General features: G+C 36.1%; 1 protein-coding gene across 5 annotated transcripts; it reads right to left on the bottom strand.

Moving 5' to 3' along the window:
* Positions 1-877: 877 nt before the first annotated feature.
* Positions 878-19,953, bottom strand: C2H18orf54 (chromosome 2 C18orf54 homolog). 5 transcript variants are annotated; one of them, XM_060377076.1, is made up of 10 exons: positions 19,820-19,952; positions 19,290-19,620; positions 15,760-16,076; positions 14,349-14,578; positions 14,106-14,107; positions 13,396-13,563; positions 10,228-10,330; positions 7,341-7,472; positions 4,979-5,040; positions 878-2,909 (listed from the first exon to the last, which is right to left on the bottom strand). In XM_060377076.1, the coding sequence occupies exons 3-10, from the start codon at positions 16,037-16,039 to the stop codon at positions 2,837-2,839; spliced, it is 1,050 nt and encodes a 349-aa protein (XP_060233059.1). In that variant the 5' UTR covers positions 16,040-16,076; positions 19,290-19,620; positions 19,820-19,952; the 3' UTR covers positions 878-2,836. The 5 variants fall into 5 exon arrangements, 4 of the variants coding, with proteins under 4 accessions (XP_060233059.1, XP_060233056.1, XP_060233058.1 ...); XM_060377073.1 differs by adding an exon at positions 5,927-6,053 and having other exon boundaries at positions 879-2,909; positions 13,396-13,546; positions 13,811-14,578; positions 19,820-19,953; XM_060377074.1 differs by having other exon boundaries at positions 881-2,909; positions 13,396-13,546; positions 13,811-14,578.
* Between the last annotated feature and the right edge of the window lie 38 nt (positions 19,954-19,991).

Here is a 19,991-nt window from a genome sequence, read left to right as displayed (position 1 = left end):
TGAAGCTGAATGGTGAATTCACTTATTATAAGGACAGTATATGTCAGTCTTGACTTCATTTTGTTCCTATCTATTTTTAAATATTTCAAATATTTTTAAATTATTTTGAGAGTTAGCACACGCAGATGTGGAGGTCAGGAAATAACCTTGGATGTCATGCCTCAGGAATGCTTTTCTACCTATTTTTGAAGAAAGCATCTCTGGCATGGAGCTCACTTATTGGACTACACAAGCTGGATAGGAAGCTATAGGAATCCTCTCTGCCTCTCCAATGCTGGACTTGTGCTCTACCATGCCTAGCCTTTTCTTTTGTTTTTTAACATTAGTTAAGCATGAGTAGCAAGCACTTTATTAATAGGATAATCTTTCCATACCATTTGCTTTTTATTTTTTGTTTTTAAGAGACACGGTCTCACTATGTAGCTCTGGCTGTGCTGAAAATCACAGTGTAGACCAGACCAGCCTCAAACTCAGAGATCTGCTTGCCTCTGCCTCCCAAGTGCTTGGATCAAAGGCATGCAGCACTACACCCCAGCAAACCCTTTCATTTTTAAAATTTTATACTCAAGAACTTAAATCCTCTTCCTTTTTCTTAATTAACATTTTCCCAAAATACCTTAAGATAAAAGCAATGAAGTGATACAATTTTACGTTTATAATCATCTTTTAATATCTAATTTTTCTTATTATCTACTTTAATTTCTCAATTCAGCAATCTGCATATTGACATTTCTAAAAATCTTTGAAACATTAACTATATATGTAACTATACTACTTCTTTGTAGAATTTTATGAACGTTTATATTTTTCAGTTGTCTCTTAATATACTAAGTGGAGATTAATAACTTATTGAATCAATTCCTTTATTTAGGTAATGGCTAAATTTCTCCATATATAAAAGGAAAAAGGGAATGGATGCTTCTTTGGTAACATAAAACTGTTAAGTGTAAATTGTAACATAATTTGGGAAAGAGGTGGGTATATTTAGCAATGGAGACAGGTTCATGAAAAGGGGAGCATTAACCAAAGAATGTTAGTCAATCATTAGAGAACCATGCCTTTCCTGAGGCTTTCCAGAAATCGTTTATGTGTGACAAACATATAAGCAGTACATATAAAGAACTCAAGAAGTTAAACAGCAACAAATCAAGTAATCAAATTAAAAAATGGGGTACAGAGCTAAACAGAGAATTCTCAGTAGAGGAATATAGAATGGCAGAGAAACACTTAAATGCTCAGTGTCCTTAGTCATCAGGGAGATACAAATCAAAATGACCCTGAGATTTCACCTTTCACCCATCAAAATGGCTAAGATCAAAAACTCAAGTGACAATACATGCTGGGGAGGATGTGAAGAAAGAGGAACCCTACTCCTCCATTGCTGATGGGTTTGCAAACCTGTACAACCACTTTGGAAATCAATCTGGCACTTTCTCAAACAATTAGGAATAGGGCTTCCTCAATATCCAGCTATACCATTTCTAGGCATATATCCAAAATATGCTCTTCCCTTTTAAAGCCAGGCATAACTTAATCTACAAAGTAATGCTATATTTGGCTATATAAGCCATTTGCTAGCAGTAGAAAATATCACAAAACGGATTATCAGCAGCAAAGAGATATTAGCATTAACAAATTCACTGCTAACAGCTTCTTATTCTAGCCAGAAAAATACGGTGGGAAACCTCACAGACTAGAAAACTCAAGAAGAGAGAGTCTACTTCATTGTATTTTGGTGTTAATAGTGCCTTAACAGCTTGAGAAAAAAACTATTTGGACATATGTTTAGAAATTCAACGTAACAAATACATTTATTCATCAAAGACACAGCCCTTTGGGTAAAACATTAATTTTTAGTATTTGGCTATACATGCACACACTCTTTAATTTCATTAGACTTTTAAATACATTAGTTATGCTTTATTACATAACTTTGAGCCTTGATGAAGATGTTTTCTACTTACTATAAACAGATTTGTGGAGTAGAAACTGCAAAACATAGAACAGTTCAGTTCTATATAGAGATAAATTTGAAAGCCTACAAAAAACAGCTTTAAATTACAATTGTTTTTGGATTTCCCGCATTTATTTTTTGTTTAGTTTCATGTTTGTCATAAAGGCATAGCTTTTAATAGATTGAGATTAATCCACAACTAAAATCTAGGAAACAACCACATATCAAATATTAAATTCTCAAATATACTCTCGAAAATGACTTGTCAAATGTCAAGTATTATCAAGATTATCTTACAAAGAATCAAAGCATTAATTAAATAAGGTTCTATGATGTAACAATAAAAGAAAATTCCATTAACACTGAGTCACCAACTATTTAAGTGTCATTTACATATATGAAATCTTAAATATTCAATTTATAAATCTTTAGAAGTAGCAAAATTCCATATAATACAACAATTTGGGTATTATATTTTAAGCTGCTTAAAAAATTCAGTACATACACATATAAATATAAAATTTAGGAGATTTAGGTAGAAAGCTAAAAAGTTTAACATCAAAGAATTAAATGACAAATAATCAGAATGTCAGTAAAAGCGAGGTCCAGATAAATGTTAAGAAAGGAAATTATCCTCTTTTGAATATTAAGCATTTTCTGGTCTGAAGACCCAAGAACTATTTCAGGACATATCTTAAGTGTCTTCCAGCTTTGTTTTCATATAAAATCAGGCCTATAAATATTTCCAAGTTTAGAGTCATATACTTGATCTTGTCATAACTAACATATAGCCTATATTTACTTTGTCAATGTAAGCAATAGCAAAAGTACATAATGCATTATATGTGACTGTTTATTGTGGTCAAAGTTTTGTTCTCCTCTTCACATTTTTGGTGACTGTTTCCCACTGGTATCATCGACCAGCTCCCTCAGGCGTGATAAATGGTCTAAGGCCCTTTATTAAAAAAATAAAAAATACATTATAAACCAACACTGAAAACTGAGTAGCCAACGTAGAAAGCAAGAAATAGTGATTACATTACTTATTGATTTCAAAATTACAGTAAGAAATTAAGTCATAGAAAAACATAAAACTTGAGAACTGTTTTTTATAAACTTTGACATCTGAACATATAGTAACTAAAATAATTTAGCATCCTATAAACATTTGCTTGAAATACCTATGTTAGTCAATTTTTAGTTAATTTGCCGGAGACTAATAAAAAATATTATCACATATATCATATTTAATAAAACATTTTTCATATAATTTTCCCAACAGCTCTATTCTCTTTTGTCATGCTACATATATCATATATAGGAAACAAGGCACAAAAATCATTAAATATTTACAGTAAAAATAGCTTAACTTTTTAAAATATCACTGTGATCCCAATACTCAGGAAGGCGGAGGCAGGTGGATTACTGTGAGTTCTAAGCCAACCTAGTCTATAAAATGAGTCCAGGACAGCCAAGGCTATACGGAGAAACCCTGCCTCAAAACACCAAAAACAAACAAAAAATCACTTAAAACTATAAAATTTTCAATAAAACTCATATTTGTTGAGAAGAAAAACAAGTAATTTCTCTAGTAAGGTTGAATAATGCATACATTAACAATCTAGACTTTTTTCAAAACATACATTAAATAAAAAACTATCTTCATCTTCAAACTCAATACCTACATGTAGAAGAATGGAACTCAATCCTTATCTCTTATTCTTTAAAAAACAACTCCAAAGACATCAAGGACCTTAGAACCAATATTAGACCCAATAACCTCAATCTGATGGAGGAGAATTAGAAAATATGCTTAAACTTACAGGCACAGGAAGAAACTTTCTGAACAGGAAAACTCAGTAGCACAGCATTAAGACTAACAATTTATAAAATGGGACACCTCACGAAACTATGTACAACAAAGAACACAATCTTTTAAATAATGAACCAGCCTACAGAAGGAGAAAAATCTGTACCAGCTTTACAGCTGACACAAGCTTAGTGTTTAGAATATACTAAGATCTCATAAAACCTAAACACCAAACAAAGACAAAACAACCCAATTAAAAATTGAGACAGGAGTATTAACAATGGCTCAGTGGTTAAAGAACACATGTAGCTCTTAATAAGACTTGGTGAGTCCATTTCCCAGCACCCATATGGTGGCTAACAACCACCGTAACTTTAATTTCAGGAAATCCAGTGCTGTCTCCTGACCCTCTACAAGGGACCAGGCACACATGTGGTACACATGCAAGCAAAACATCTATACATATAACATAAAAATAAGTTCAAAAATAGTTTTAATTGAAGCAGGCAATTAAACAGGTCTCAAAAGAAGAAATACAAAGAAAGACAGAAGTATGAGGAATGACACTAAAGACCCCTGAAAAAACTGTCGAAGCTTCCTAAAGTATATACATTTACATATTAACAGTTTAAATAGAATCACCCTATTTCAGTGGGACAATGCCTATCCTAGACACCATAGGCTATCAAAGAGAAAGCCCAATGTCAGATAGGAATTATCTCTTCCCAAAATATTTGTCAGTTGAGAACCACAATCTCCCAAGTATTATAGACTATGGCCACTGTTCCTGGTTACCCTCCAAAACTTAACAGTAAAACCCTACTGCTGAAAACATATTTATGTCATAGAACAGAGAAATCAAGCTGCTACCAATGTGAAAACTTCATCCATACTGCCTAATTTTCATAGTACTGAAAGATACTATGCGTGTTACTGAGGAAAATTGCACAGATTTAAGAGAAAGCAGTGTTCTTTTATAAGAAAAAAAAATGCATTCCATGAAAAATGAAGAAACTCCATGTGGACCTTTGGACTCCACATGGATAAACACACATACACACAATATATAAATATAAACACATTTTAAAATAAATCTTAAAAAATAATATAATGTGCTACAAGAAATTTAAACATGCCTACCATCTGAATTGCACTCAGATTTTTATCAAAGGAATGACTAAAATGTACTGGTGTCTGAATTAGTAAATACTTACTTTTGAAGAGATGCAGTAATTGGAATCATATTTTCCTTTAATTGTAAATCATCCTCTGATACCTATTATTAAAACCAAAAAGAAATAAAAATATTTGAAATCTCACCATTGTACCAAATTATTTTTTGAATAACAACTAATAGTTTCATTTTTACTTTATTCAAGAATACAACTACTTTGACTCACTGTTCACTGCTCCTAAACATATGCCCCTTAAAGAATTACACTTTGGCTTAAAACTGCATCCTTATAGAAAAGGTTAAGGTTAATGATGTTTAAGAGAGTAAGTGAAGGGTAGGTTACACTGTATCTTTATGCTATGACTACACTGTCAGAAGGAAAAATGAATACTATGATTTAAATTAACAAATTGCCACACTAAGGCAGAGTCACTCCCTGTTATAAAGCTCCACTGAATAGCAATAAAAATGATCACAAAAATAAGCACAGAAATCAAATAATGAATGATTTCACTTACATATCGAATTGAGAAGTACCATTCTTAAAGCCCTGGGGTTGGAGTTACAGGCAGTTGTGAGCCACACCACTTGGGTGCTGGGAACCATACTTGGGCCTTCGGTAAGAACAACTCTTCTTAACTGAGCTATTTCTCTAGCCACTGGATCACGCAGTAAAATTAGAGGCTGGCTGAGTGATACCAAATGAGATGTTGGTAATTACACTCAGGGGGGTTAAGTTTAATATAGCTACTGTATAACTATGGTAGTCATAGTTAATAACAATGTATTACAGAATTAAAAATTTCAAGGAGTAATGTAGGCATAAAGTTACTGTATAATTCAAATGCTGATTTCTGTACCCCCATCCCCGTATCTGGTTGCAATCCATCCAAGAATTTCCTGTCTCAACGCCATGTAAACACTGCTCCCCAATTGTCCCCTGATATGGAAAAAAAAAAAAAAAAAAAAACAACAAAAACTAGCTTACAGCAAATTTCCTGCCGGCCAGGAGTTGTTAGAACAGAAAGTAGGGGATTCGGCATAGGAGAGGTCCAAGAAACATTAGCAGAGGAGCTAGAGAAGGAAAGCCAAAAAGTGCAAGTATTGCTGGGCTGCTGGAAGGAAGCCAGATTAACTGCTCAATTATTGTGTTGTAACGTTTATTATTACACAAATATTAAAGTCTCATTATTTGTGTATTAGCCGGTTAAAGAGAGAAACTTACAAACACAATTCTATGAAAATAACATTAACAGATTAGGTATTTCAAAGGTTCTCATCATAACAAAAATACCTATATACACCAATTGATTTATCCACTCAATAATCTATACCTATTTAATATATCATATTACATCAACAATACCAAAGTTCTGTTTGTCACAAAAGAGAAGAAAATAAAACTGAAAGTAAAGAGGTTCTCTGCTCTAAATTTATGTTCCACTTGCTAGGTAAGTGGCAGTTACAATTCACAAGTAGATATGGGAGAATATAAATTCTATGATCCTGTACTTTGAAATTTTATCCTCTGTAGAATAGCATGAAGCGAAACAAATTTTTCAAAATTTCTAGAAATACACAAAATTTTAAAGAAATATTATACGCAGAAGTGTCAACAAGCACATAGTAACAAACATTTGCTTTTCTGAGATACAAAGGTGGAAAAGTCTAACACTGAGAATATATTCTATGTTTCACTAGGCAGTTCTTGTTTGTAAGAAGCCAGAAGATTAGTTCTGTAGGATGTAAAGATGGCATTGGTGCTTCTTCCAGACTATAACTGTAGCAGCAGTATCTCTAAATAAAACACTGGCCTTAAGCATAAAATACACAGAAAACATAGCTCAAAAGTAATAAAGTAAAAATCTTTACAAGTCTAATTCTCACAATACTAGGTGTGAGTAAAATAATTTCTAAAGAGTATACATAGAGTACAATTCTACAGCATGTACTGGGTAGGCATGATACTTTGCATAGGACTAGAGGTAGGTATAAAACGGATTCTGGTGAAATATAAATTTGGATATATTATCTTACAGCTCAAGTGCTGATGCTGGTCACACTATTTTGGGAGGTTATACAAACCGAGTGGAAGATGTTGATCACTGGGGCCTGCCTTTGAAGGTTATACTGGTCTCCAGCCCCTTCCTCACTCTTTTATTCCTCAGTAGGGTCATGAGATGCACAGCCTCTCCCCATTCTACTCCCAAGCACTACTGCTCCTGCTGCCTTGATGTTCTGCCTCATTTAGGGCCCAGTGAAGCCAAAGACTATGAACTGAAACCTCTGAAGCCACAAGCCAAAATAAACATGTTTATGTCATGTATCCTGCCACTGTGGTGAAAAAAAATTAACACAATTTTAGATAAATTCATATGTTTCAATCCTAAGTTTGTGCTTACTTGTTTAATATCTTCTTCTGGCTTCGGATTTTTATTCTGACTAAAACTTTCTTGTACTGCTTGAAGGTTAAACAACATTTGTTTCAAGGCTTCAACGGGACCATGATGTTTGCCTCCAGATAGAGTAGAGCTCTGAAGGTAATGAAATGATGAAATTAACCACTCAAATATAAAAGAAAAATAGTACAGTTTGTATAATATCCCAAACATAAAATTAATGTAAAAATCGAGACGATGTATTAAAATTGCTATTTAAAAACAATAATATCTGTGGTCTTACCTAGCACTGGACCCTGCAAGCTGCAATAGCAACCTGTCAGAAAGGGTGTACCTACTGGTCTAGTAGTCATAGCAAAACTGTTATGGAGTAGTGCTTTCTGACTGAATTTGAGGCATGCTCCACAGAAGAAAATTCTATGATGTCTGGTCCAAAGTCTATGGTAAGGGGAGATCACAGGGCTATGGCAGAACCTTACTACTGCTGCTCTGCTAAGCAGTTGAATTGGCCAGCTGTTTTCTGAACATATATATTTATAACCGTAGACCTAACCTGCTCTTAGCGGTGGTCAAGGCAGCTGCTTTCTGTAATGTCAGTGGTCAATGCAGAGGTGCACAATATATGCTCAGCCATAACTCAAATGTCTGTATTACAAACACCAAGGCTAAAGAAACATCAATGAAGAGGAAAGAGAACAAAGAGCCAAAGGGTAGGGAGGAAGGCTGTGGTGTCTTCTGGAGCTCACAACAGCTCTGGCTACCTGTCCAAGGCCTACAGAAAATAAACCAACCAAAGTTCTAGCACAGATAAGGTAAATGATCTCCAAGCCCCATCCTTTCCTGAGGAGTGACTGGACGTTGGTAGTAGCTGGAAAAGGAAGACTCATTCTTTTTTGAGGATGTGGCCATTTATAGGTGTGCTTCCGTGGATGATAGCACATATATGGCCAGCACTAACTGGCCACTTTAAAATGAATATTACACCTTTACTCAATACCTTCAAACCACGGCTTCTGAACAAAAATGTCTTCAGAATCCAGGTGTACCAAAATGTTCTTTTCCAATATCTGAAGAAAACTGGTTATCAACTGAGAGAGGACTAGATTTCAAGAAAATCTTTCTCAGCATACTTTCAAGTGTGTTCTCAATGATCAGGAAAGAGAAAGCCTTATTCACTAGCTTTTTCACTTATTGTGAAAATGTGAAATTGTTAGGTCACTATGGAAATGGAATGACTAGCCCTCAAAACTGAAAAAAGAACTACCATTTAACCCAGCTATACTACCCTTGGTTATATACTCAAAAGAACTGTATCAGCATGCCACAGAGATACTTGCACATTCATATATATACTGCCACACTACTGTAATAGCCAGGAAAAGGAACCAACCTTGATGTCTGCAACAGCTGAATACATAAAGAAAACACACTACATAAACACAAGAAACTTTTATTCAGACATAAAGAAAACTCAAATCATGACATCTGCAAGAAAGTGGATGAAACTGGAAATCACATTTAATAAAATAAGCTAAACTCAAAACTACTCAGCAGTGTATCAAAGCAGATACTGAGGCTCTTAACCAAACTTTGGACAGAGTGCAGGGAATCTTAGAAAAGAAGGGAGAGATAGTAAGACCTAGAGAGGACAGGAGCTCCACAAGGAGAGCAACAGAGCCAAAATATCTGAGCACAGGACAGGGGTCTTTTCTGAGACTGATACCCCAACCAAGGACCATTCATGTATATAACCTAGAACCCCTGCTCAGATGAGGCCCATGGCAGCTCAGTATCCAAGTAAGTACCCTAGTAAGGGGAGCAGGGACTGTCTCTGACATGAACTCAGTGGCTGGATCTTTGATTACCTCCCCCTGATGTGGGAGCAGCCTTGCCAGGCCACAGAGGAGGATAATGCAGCCAGTCTTGATGAGACCTGATAAGTTAGGGTCAGATGGAAAGGGAGTAGGACCTCCCCTATCTGTAGACTTGGAGAGGGGTTTAGAAAGAGTTGAGAGAGGGAGGGTGGGATTGGGAGTGATTGAGGGAGGAGGCTACAGCTGGGATACAAAGTGAATAAACTGTAATATAAAAAATAAAAATTTAATTAAAAAATGCTCCCCAACTTCCCCTGATATTTTCCCCAGTAAAGCAGCTTACAGCCAATCACTGAGCAGGGAAGACAAAGGGCTGGACTTCTTGCCAGCCAGGGGAGGAGTTAGAAGAGGAAGGAGGGGATTCAGACATGGGAGAGGTCCAAGGGACATCAGGAGAGAGGAGCTCGAGCAGGAAAGCTACAAAACACAAGTATCACTGGGATGTAAGCTGGGAGGAGGCCAGATTAGCTTAGTGGGTTAAGAACAGATTAATAACTGGTCAGTTCTAGTGTTATGAAGCTTATTATTACACAAACACAAAAGAGTCTCAATCATTTGTGTAATAGACAGGTTAAGAGAAAATCTGAATTATATAAAACTAACTTTAACATGTATACATACATTTTTATTTGAAAACATATAAACTGACTATAAAATAAGGTAAAAATTTAAATTATTATGGTATGTATTATTACTGAAGAAACACAAGCCTCAATGATCAGTTGGCCTACAAAGAAAGATCATTTTCCCCACAATGGTCTCCATCTTGTTTTCCAGTAAAAAACAATGTAATGACAACACAAGCTACATGCATAATTTAATTCCAGTTTCTTGTATTTTACAATACTATAAGTCCTCAAAATACTAAATTCTGATAATATTTGTAGTTTTGTGGATATGTTGGGGGAAAACATTATGGGAACTTTTTGTTGTTCTTTAAAAATATTAAATAACAGAAATTATACACATAAATTAAGTACAGACCCTCTTTTAATATAAAGATTAACTTTACTCACCTGATTATCATCATTTAAAAAGTTGTCAGGAAGTTTATTAATACATTGTATTCTAGAACTTTGTTGAGGACTGTCATCAGCTTTAACTGGGACAGGAGATTTGCTACAGAGGATTTAAAGGATACAAGCAGTACTTTAAAAAGTAGGCATTATATAATTCAAACTTTTTCACTTAAAAACAAGTCAGGCTGTAAAGACAATTCAGCAGTTACGAGCACTTGCTGCGATTGCAGAGGACCTACTCTTCTCCCAGCATCCCATCCTGTTGCTCATAATCACTTTAACTCCAGCTCCAAGAGATACAACCACCTCTTCTTACTTCTGCAACAGTGCAATCATACTCACACATGCACACATAAGAGCGCACACTTAAAAATAATTTTTTAAAGTTGTGACCAAAAAATAATAAATGTCATGAATATGACTCATAACAAGGTGTGTATTAATTCCTCTGCCCTCTCCCTAAACTGATACCAGAATCCAGGCCTTCTGTGTTCCCTGGCTTCTCCTTGCCAGCTTTAAAGCCAATACAGATAGTAAAGTATTATTCCTCAACTGAATTGCCCAACCATGGAATAACTTCAAAAGCTTAGACATTTGGCACAGGTTCCTTTTCCCAAGTAAAAACTGTGAAAGCTGGACATGAAGCTCAGTAATAAAGTCCTAAGCCCAAATGCAGGAGACTGGGTTCAATCCCCAGTGCCAGGCATACATACCAAACAAGTTATTTTCCTAATAATGATAACAGAAAACTCAAAACTCAGAAGTCTTCACTTAAGAGGCAGTTTTGTGTTCCCCGACAAGACAAGACAAATAAACCTCAAAATTATTATTAGTGTCGGCAAAACTCAGAAAAGATTTAATTTTTAAAATGTAAATTCCAAACTGAAAATTCTAATCACAGTCCCAACTCCACGCAACCTTCAGTAATTTACTTGTCCGAGTATCTACATTTATTGTCCTTATTTCATAGAGATACTGTAAAATAGTTCTCCATGCACCTTATATTTTTAGTAGTCACTCAATAATCACTTCTTTCTTGATGTTCTGAGTAGTAAGGAGTACTCACGGAAAAAAGAATGTTTCAAGTTAAATTGTACTTATCACAGTAATAAATATTATGGTAGTAGTTCTTCTATGTCATTATAACATATATTTGTAACTTAAAAATCACAATATCCATTTATCTCTATGTAACACTTGAACATTGCAAGCTAATCATTTTTTTAAGAAGCACTTCTTTGTTGACATATTTTACTTAAAACTTTGTTTCTCAGTCTGGGAAATCTTTTCCCTCACCACTCAACAATATATTTTTATATATCCATATTGAAGATACAGAACACAGAGAGGCTCATTACACTATCCTATTTTTATGTGTAACATTTTCATAACAAAATGTTTAAAGTATGTTCACTTGCTTTTCATTATGTTCTACTTTTTACTGTGTGTGTGTGTGTGTGTATACACACACACGCTCATTTATATTATGTGTGTGTATACGTCTGGGCCAAGGTCAATGTCTTCCTCTATTTTTAGTCATCTTAATTTCTGAAGGTCTTTCACTGAACCTTGGCTCTCCAACTCTGCAAGACCAGTTTGCCCAAAACTCCAGAGATCCTCTTGTCCTTGCCTCTCCATGCTGGGATTACAGGTACACACTACCATCCCAGCTTCTCCCATGGGTGCTACAGATCCAAACATTTTGCGAGTACTTTGTGTAAGCACTTTACCGATGAACCCAGCATTTACATTCTACCTTTTAGACCACTAACTTTATTGCTTCCTATTCTGTTTCACCCTGGAAGATTTTTCAAGTTTCAACTAAGATCTATCTACTCTTCTCGGCAACCCACCTTTTCTTTTTCTATAAACATAATACTTGCGAATTGACTCTCTAAAAATGAAGTTCTAGGTGCAAGTTACTGAGTCACATCATTGATATTATTTTTACAAAATGCAAGTTTTATAGTCTAACTGCAAAACACATCCAGTAAATCCATTCAACAATTCTACTCCTCATCAGCTCTGCTATTCCTTTATACCTCATTGTGTGTGAACAGCTGAAAACTCAGCATTGCAGCTATTCTTTCCTAACACAAAAAAACTGACTAGGAAATAAGAAAAGAAGTTAAACATTCAGGGAGCTAGTTATAAGTTCTTTTTAAAAAACTTGAAATAGAATGAGAAAACTGAAAGAAAATAAATTTTTGTGAGCAATCACTGACACTACATGATTCTTAAGACAGTTCACTTCTAGTCTTTACAACCCTAATAAACTATTATTTCTCCAACTTTAAAATTTAGAGAACTTGCATAGCTATCAAAGTAAGAAAGTAAGAAATGAGATAGGATGACAATCAGTATCAGCATTCAAAGTCAAGTAGTCAACTGAGAAACAATGAGGAGAAACCCACATACTCTGCAGGCTGACAGAGGGGGATTGAGACTTGAAGGCCAGCCTAGGCTACAGGGCATGACATTGTCTCAAGGAAAAAAAAAGGATCCAAAAATTATGAAATATTATCAACTATTAGAGCCTAAGATACAGATATGGCTTACCAAAACTGCATCTCTGTAAGTACCACTTCCAAATGTAGCACCACTAATGAAAAAAACTTTCTTATATAAGCTACAATCAACACCATACCCATCTTAGGTGTGTAGGGACTTTTTAATTATTCCAAAAAACAGTGCCATAGAAGGTTGAGCAAACAAAATGAAAAGAACCCTAGGAACTACAAAAGAGCATATCTCAAAATGTACTGTCATCTCAGGAAAGCAATGAATAAAAGAGGAAACCAAAATGTAAACAAGACATGAATAATAATGTTGGGAAGACTTAACATTTAAAATGCAATGAGGATTCCATAATGCTACCCCATTTGCAAAGTAAATGTTCAAGTTTCATAATTATTTACATATACACATGCTTGCCCACACATACACTCACATATAATTTAACACCAAAGCAAAATGAACATGCAGCATGTATTTTACAGAAGCATACATAACACTGTATCATCTTGTAGTAACAAATGAAAAATGCAACCTAAGCACCATGAAAGTTAGATCATACCATCATTAATTATTAGTTATGTGGAAAGCAAATCTGATGTTGGCATAGCACTTTTTCATCTGGTACACCAAACAAGGTCACTTACTTACAAAGTAACAGGGACATTTTCCCATGATCGCTCGGCTTCAAGTTGATCTAAGGAGCAGGGACTATCATCCTTTTCCATGGGCTTTGGGACGTCATTAGTAGACTGCCTGAGGTTCTTCTTAGCCTTCAGGATAAGCAATTCAATTTTGTCACCTAATTTTAAAAACACTCTTTAAGAAGAAAATAGAAATCTCAAAACGTCTCACAGTCAACAGGAAAAATATTTGAAATGTGCACGTCTATGACAGCAAATTAGGAAAAAGTGCTGATAATTTAAGCAATGAAAACAGAAATAGCTTTAAAATGCTCAAAATTATACATTCTAAAAATGTTATTACATCATAAAACTTCTACAGAGTACATTAAATTTTAACACATCCTTTGTTTTAAAATAAAAAACTAAAAACAAAATATTACCACAGAATGGCTTTGGGGATTGTCCTGGGAGAAGTGGATTCTCACTATGACATTTATATTCATTAGCTAATCCTTCATACTCACTGAAGGTATCTGTACAGTTTGAAGGTTCAAAAGAATATTCAAAACAATCTACTTTGTTTGTAAGCTTGGTAGTTCTTTGTGTCTGGTAACTATGTCTAGGAGAATATTCATCTCCATTAAATAAGTTATAAGCCCTTTGACTATTTGCATCTGGCAGTAAGTCTTGATTATGGAGCCAAATTGGATACTTAAAATCAGGTAGACTAGTGACCCCTGAAACATTAAGGTCAGATTTCTGGCTAGTGAGCCATCTTGGATAATTCCTTTCAGGATTTTGTTCTGAACTGTCCTTGAAAGATGACTTTTTAGAAAAAGATAAAGATGATTCCAAAACACATTTATTATTTCTATTCATAGGTTTTGGGGTTCTGAAACTACCACATTTCTTTCCATTTACATTTGCATATATAGTAGGAGTAACTACATTATCCTTGCTCTTGAAAGTAGAGTCTACATGAAAATTTGGATTCTTTTTAATGTCCAATGAATCCCATCTTCCACTGTAGTTCTTGTTTTTCCTGCTTGGAAGGTGACTAGGTATAACATGAGTGAAGGATAAGGATCCATCCGCTGGAAGTCTTAACAAATCATCCGTTGTCAGACTAATGGAGTCCATGTCATTAACAGTCTCTCTTCTATAGTGTAAGGAATTAAAATGCTGTCTGTGATCAAGATCTTCAAAAGCTGAAAAATGAAGCATAGTTCTATTTATTTTAGCATATATAAACAGACTAGTTGACAGTAAATGAGAATTAAAAATTTAAGAATATTTTTGGTGTTTTTCCCTTTATCATTAGTTTTGAATAGAAATATTAAAACATAAATTGGTAAACATACCACATGCTTTTTTCATAGCTCTTCAGTTTTTAATTTCTATATTTATATTGCCAATCGGCTAAATTTGTGTGTATTCTAACTTACTGTTTCTTCAACTTTCTGAATGCAGACATTCCTTTTACATAAATACAATCACAGTAAGTTGATTACTGAAAATTGGCTACGGCACAGGGAAATGTGTACTGTTAAGCCAGGATGAAAAACAATTTGCTTTCCTATCCACCCTGGGATGGCACAGCCCATAATAGAGAACACTATCTAATTATCTTCTAGAATAAATCACCCACATCCTTCCCGCTCTACGCTCTTCTGCTGCTGTTTAGTAGAGAGTTTATCAACAACTCATTTTTCCAGACCTGTCTTCATGAAAGCTTTATTAAGGACAAACTCTTAGTATATTGTGATTACTGTTCCACAGACTACAGATGATAAAATAATAATATTCCTATCTTGCCAGCTGAAATTGAGCAAATATAAACTCAGAAAGATTGGGATTATTTAATAGCTTGTTAGGATAACAATATCAATACTCTTTCCATCGTGCCACAGAAAATTGGCTTACCAGTTTAGGACCAGCCACTTACTATTGCTAATTATATCTCTGTGTTGTCTCCAAAGACAAGAGATCTTAGTAAAAAACTCCTTGGAGCTGAGCATCTAAGCGTACTCCTTTAATCCTAGCACTCGGGGAGTGTGGAGATGCACTCCTTTAATCCCAATACTCAAGGAGGCAGAGGCAGGAAGTTACCCGTGAGTTCAAGAGCAGCCTGGTCTACAAAGTGAGCCCAGGACAGCCAAGCCTACATAGAGAAACCCTGTCTCAGGAAAAAATTAAAAAATAAAAAATAAAATCTCTTAGGATCATGACAGGGATACAATCCATTTTACAAAATATCAAGATTTTAGTAATAGAAGTTAATTTTATTTCAAAATAACAAAAATGTCTAACTTTCAAAGGCACATCACTCAACTATGTTAAATCACTAGACATAAAAGAATGCAAAAAAGCATAAAAAGTAAAGCATTACCACTGTTTGGTTTCCACACACCACTGGGAAATCGCCGCATATAACTGGACTCGCCATCAGGGTTTGCGTTGCCAGTGTCTGGGCCAGCGTGTTCCCTGCTTAGGTCAAAATCGTCAATATAGGCCTGCAGAGCCTCAGAAGCAGAGCGGTACAGTCTGTCCTTGTAGCAAAAAGAGCTGTCAGAGTTGAAGAAACTACCACTTGGGCTGCCGCTTGCCAGGAGAGAAGATACTGATGATTCCCGAGAACAAACTCTGCGCTTTGTATTTGATTTTGCCATGGCTTTCTCAAAATGAGTTGTTCATTTCCTTTACATACTTCAATAAAAAAAAAAGTGACAGTGCCAATGAATAATGACTACAAACAATAAAAACTCTTAAATAGGTAAACAAAGTTTTTCATTAGTTGTTGACAATATATATCCCTATTTAAGCATTGAAAGTTTTCTATTGGCTTTACGGTTAGTCATGTCATGAATGATTTAGAAAAAAATTTGAGCACGTGCTTGGGAATACACATACAAAAACTGAGAATATACATAGAAAACCAAAGAAAAGGCACTTACTTTGTGAAAAGTCCTACACACTACTATGGACAGTACTTTTTTATTTTGCTGATATATTCTATGACATCACAATCCCTAACAGTTTCTGGGGCTGGAGAGATGGCTCAGCAGATAAGAGCACTGTCTGCTCTTCCATAGGTGCTGAGTTCAATTCCCGGCAACCACATGGTGGCTCACAATACCGAACAGTTTCCAAAAGACAGTACTTTTTAAGTCTTATAAGCCTACTGCCATGAATTACAGATAGCTGGCAGTCAATTCATTTTTAAGCCATCCAATAAAACATTAGAAACAAGAAGGAACAAGGAATAATGTCTTCTTTCAACACTCCGAGCACCAATATGCAACTTTACCCAATTCTTCCCCCAAAAAAAATAATTTTAGAAAATAAAATAACTAGGATTTATAAACAAAAAATAAACTACAAATTTCATTTCAGAATGGGCTATCTTCACTTTAAAAAAGTGTTAAGAATCTCCTCTTTCAGAATTGGAGATAATAGTTGTGCAAAGTTGTGGGTATTAACACTTAAGCTTACAATTTAAAATTATTAATTTAATTTTATATTCATTTTACCTCAGTAACAATTGTTCTTTCAAAAATATCAATACCATTTAAACACTATACCCCAATGAAGGACACTCCTTTCAATCCTCCAATGTCTCTGTTGCTTTGGATCCTTGTAGTATCAGTTAGGTGGCTTATAACCAATAAAATTTATTTCCCAAATATTAGAACCAAAGTGCTTGCAGGTTCAGTTTGACTAGGCAAGTGGCTCACACATCACACACACTTCTTGGTTGTGACCTCTCCTGAAGAACGGGCTAATTACTTGTTCTTTGAGTCTGTTTCATAGGGTTGCTTATTCCACTCACAATCTAAATACTCCGCAAAGGCACTCCCTAATACTATTTTTTTTTTTTTGAGTTAGGATTTTGGCATCTGAATTTTAACAGTACATGGATATTCAAATCATAGCACTCCTACAGAATTTAGCAGTCACTGATCTTTATGTCTTCAGGTTTTCTTTTTTTGGGTGTGTCATGTAAATGCAATCATTCCAGTCATGACTTTTTGTTTCTTTAGACTTCCTAAACTTAGCATTGTTCTGGAGGTTCATCTATATTAGCGCTTAGCCGTATATACTTCTAATGAATGAGTAATACCTCTGTATTCTGTATAAAACAGAGATTGCCTTCAGTTGTTTTTTTTTTTTTTTTTTTTTGCTATTACAAATAGTGTGTATATAACTATTTACATCCTTTTGTTTATATACCTATTTTCGCTTCTTTGTGGGTATACATAGAATAAGTACGAGTTCACATGATAGCTTCATGTTTGCATGAATTGAGGAAACAAAAAGCATTTTTTTTTTCCGAATGGCAGACTCATTTTATATTTTCTTCACCAGCAAACAAAGTTTCCGATGTTGCCACTTATTCTTTTCAGGCTTAAAGTATTATTGTCTTTTGGTGCAGCTCAGAGGTAAAGCATTTACTTAGCAAAAAGCCAAAGAAAATTATGACTATTCCGTTGGATATGAAATAGCACTTTCTAGTTTTAATATGCATCTTAGTGACTCATAATATTGCACGTTATTTTAGTAATTTGGTTAATAATCATCCAAAGAATGTCTAACCAAATTCTTGATTATGTACCTTTGGGGAAATGATTAACGAACTATTTATAAATTTTGACTAATAAGCCGTTATCAGTTTGCAATCTCCCCCAAAATAAAAAGAATCTTCTCTTGACCTTCATTTTTCATATCCTCAGTCATTCTTTTTAATATTTAATCTTACTTTATGTGTGTCCGTGTTGTGCCTACATGTATGCCTGTGTATCAAAGAGGGCCGCAGATCCCCTGGAATGGCAATTACAGACAAGTGTTAAGTCAACACGTGGGTGCCAGGAGTCAGACCTGGGTCCTCTAGCAAAGCAGCCAGTGCTCTTAACCACTGCATTCCTACAGCTTCTTTATTTTTAATTCTTAAATAGATTCCGCTCACCTACTTAGGAAAGCTTAACTGATTCACACATTTGTTTAAGGCATTCAACTCTCTGTTTTCCTAGTAAAATTGAGAGACCTCATGGCATTGCAATAGCATCTACATTTGTTAAACACAAACACACACACACACACACATAGGATGTGACTCATGCTACAGTGCTTCTGCAATGTCAATACGCTCATTTCCGGCTATAATTTTGGAAAATTTTGTTTAATGTAATTTTAGCAATGTCAAACTTGACTCTAAAATATAACAAATTTGCTAATTAAAGAAGAGACAGAGCTGTAATAGCTCCTGCCTGTATTCCCAGCACTTGGTGGCTAAGGAAGAACATAGAGATAGCAGAATATGAGAACACTGTTCTCCATTCCTGGATGCTCTGCTACTGGTTTTTCTCTAAAGAATAACTAGACAAAATCAACTGTGTGCTTTCTTTATCCTTCTGAGGAATCTTTAAATTAGTTCCACTAAATCCGCTTGGATAGCATTTTATGTTTTATCAGAACAAAAAGTAGGCTGCCAATTCTACTTCCCAAAACCTTAAATACAAGCAAAACCTTCAAAGGGAAAGCTGTTGGATTTAGTTCTTAGTGAGTGGCTGAGGCTTACCTCCATTTACATAACGAAAAAGAAAATCCGAAATTCTTATGGAAAGTTTCAAGTCGGAGCAAAAGTAGAATAAGCTTAAGAAACCCCTGCACACCTACTACCTTGCTTCCAACAATAATTATCAACATGCTTTAACTGTTTATGAGACCCTCCCTTCCATTTCGGTCACAAGATTGTTCCCAAATACATACATACACATACGTGTTTATATGTGTGTGTGTGTGTATATATATATGTGTGTGTGTGTGTGTACGTTTATACATATTTTTTGTATGTATGTGTGCATGTACGTATACACACATATATTTACTCATTTATTTTTAAGTAAACTTCATATATCTTACCATTCCCTTTGCAAGTGCTTCGGTTTGAATCCCCAAAACTAAATCCATCGTGTTGAGCGGTAAAATTAGGGTTGGGAAGTGTCAACTTCCTCGATTCAAAGCCCAGACTGTCGGCCTTTAAAAGCGTGCGAGGGAGACGGGCGGCCGCTCCGGAAGTGGAGAACAACTCTTGGAAACCGCCGCTCTGGGGGTTCTAAATCAGGGACGGAAGCCCGGGCTGGTTCCTTCTGCAGAGCGGAGCGTCGGGCCCTGGGCAGCAGCGCAGCACGGCGTCCGCCCGTCCGTGTGCGTGCGCCGGGTGTCGCCGTGCGGCTCCGGGGTGGCAGCGTCCCTGGGCGTCGCGGACACAGGCGCGGCCTTGAGCTCCTGCTGCGGCCGAGACCGCGCCCCCGCCCCGCACCTCCCGAGCGTCGCCGCACCCCGGGACACCCCCGCCCGGGAGGGTCCTCCTCCGCCGTCCCGCCGCCCCGCACAGAGAAGCCACCCTATTTAAGGGCGCCCTCCTCCTGCCGCTCCCCGCGATAGCTCACCGGGACGCTCCCAGGCCCTCAGAGCATCGCCGAGCGCGACACCGCCCTCAGGACCGCTACTTGGTCCGCCGCCCGCGCTCGCGTTCAAACCGACCCAATATGGCGCCGGCGCGCGGGGCGCATGCGTAGCGCCGGCCGAAGGGAGGCGCGCGTGTCTGGGAGGCTCGAGAGC

Source organism: Meriones unguiculatus, chromosome 2 (genome assembly GCF_030254825.1).
Source record: "Meriones unguiculatus strain TT.TT164.6M chromosome 2, Bangor_MerUng_6.1, whole genome shotgun sequence".
Lineage (NCBI taxonomy): Eukaryota > Metazoa > Chordata > Mammalia > Rodentia > Muridae > Meriones > Meriones unguiculatus.
The sequence above is the reverse complement of the archived record's forward strand: the minus strand, read 5'-3'. Positions and strand labels throughout refer to the sequence as shown.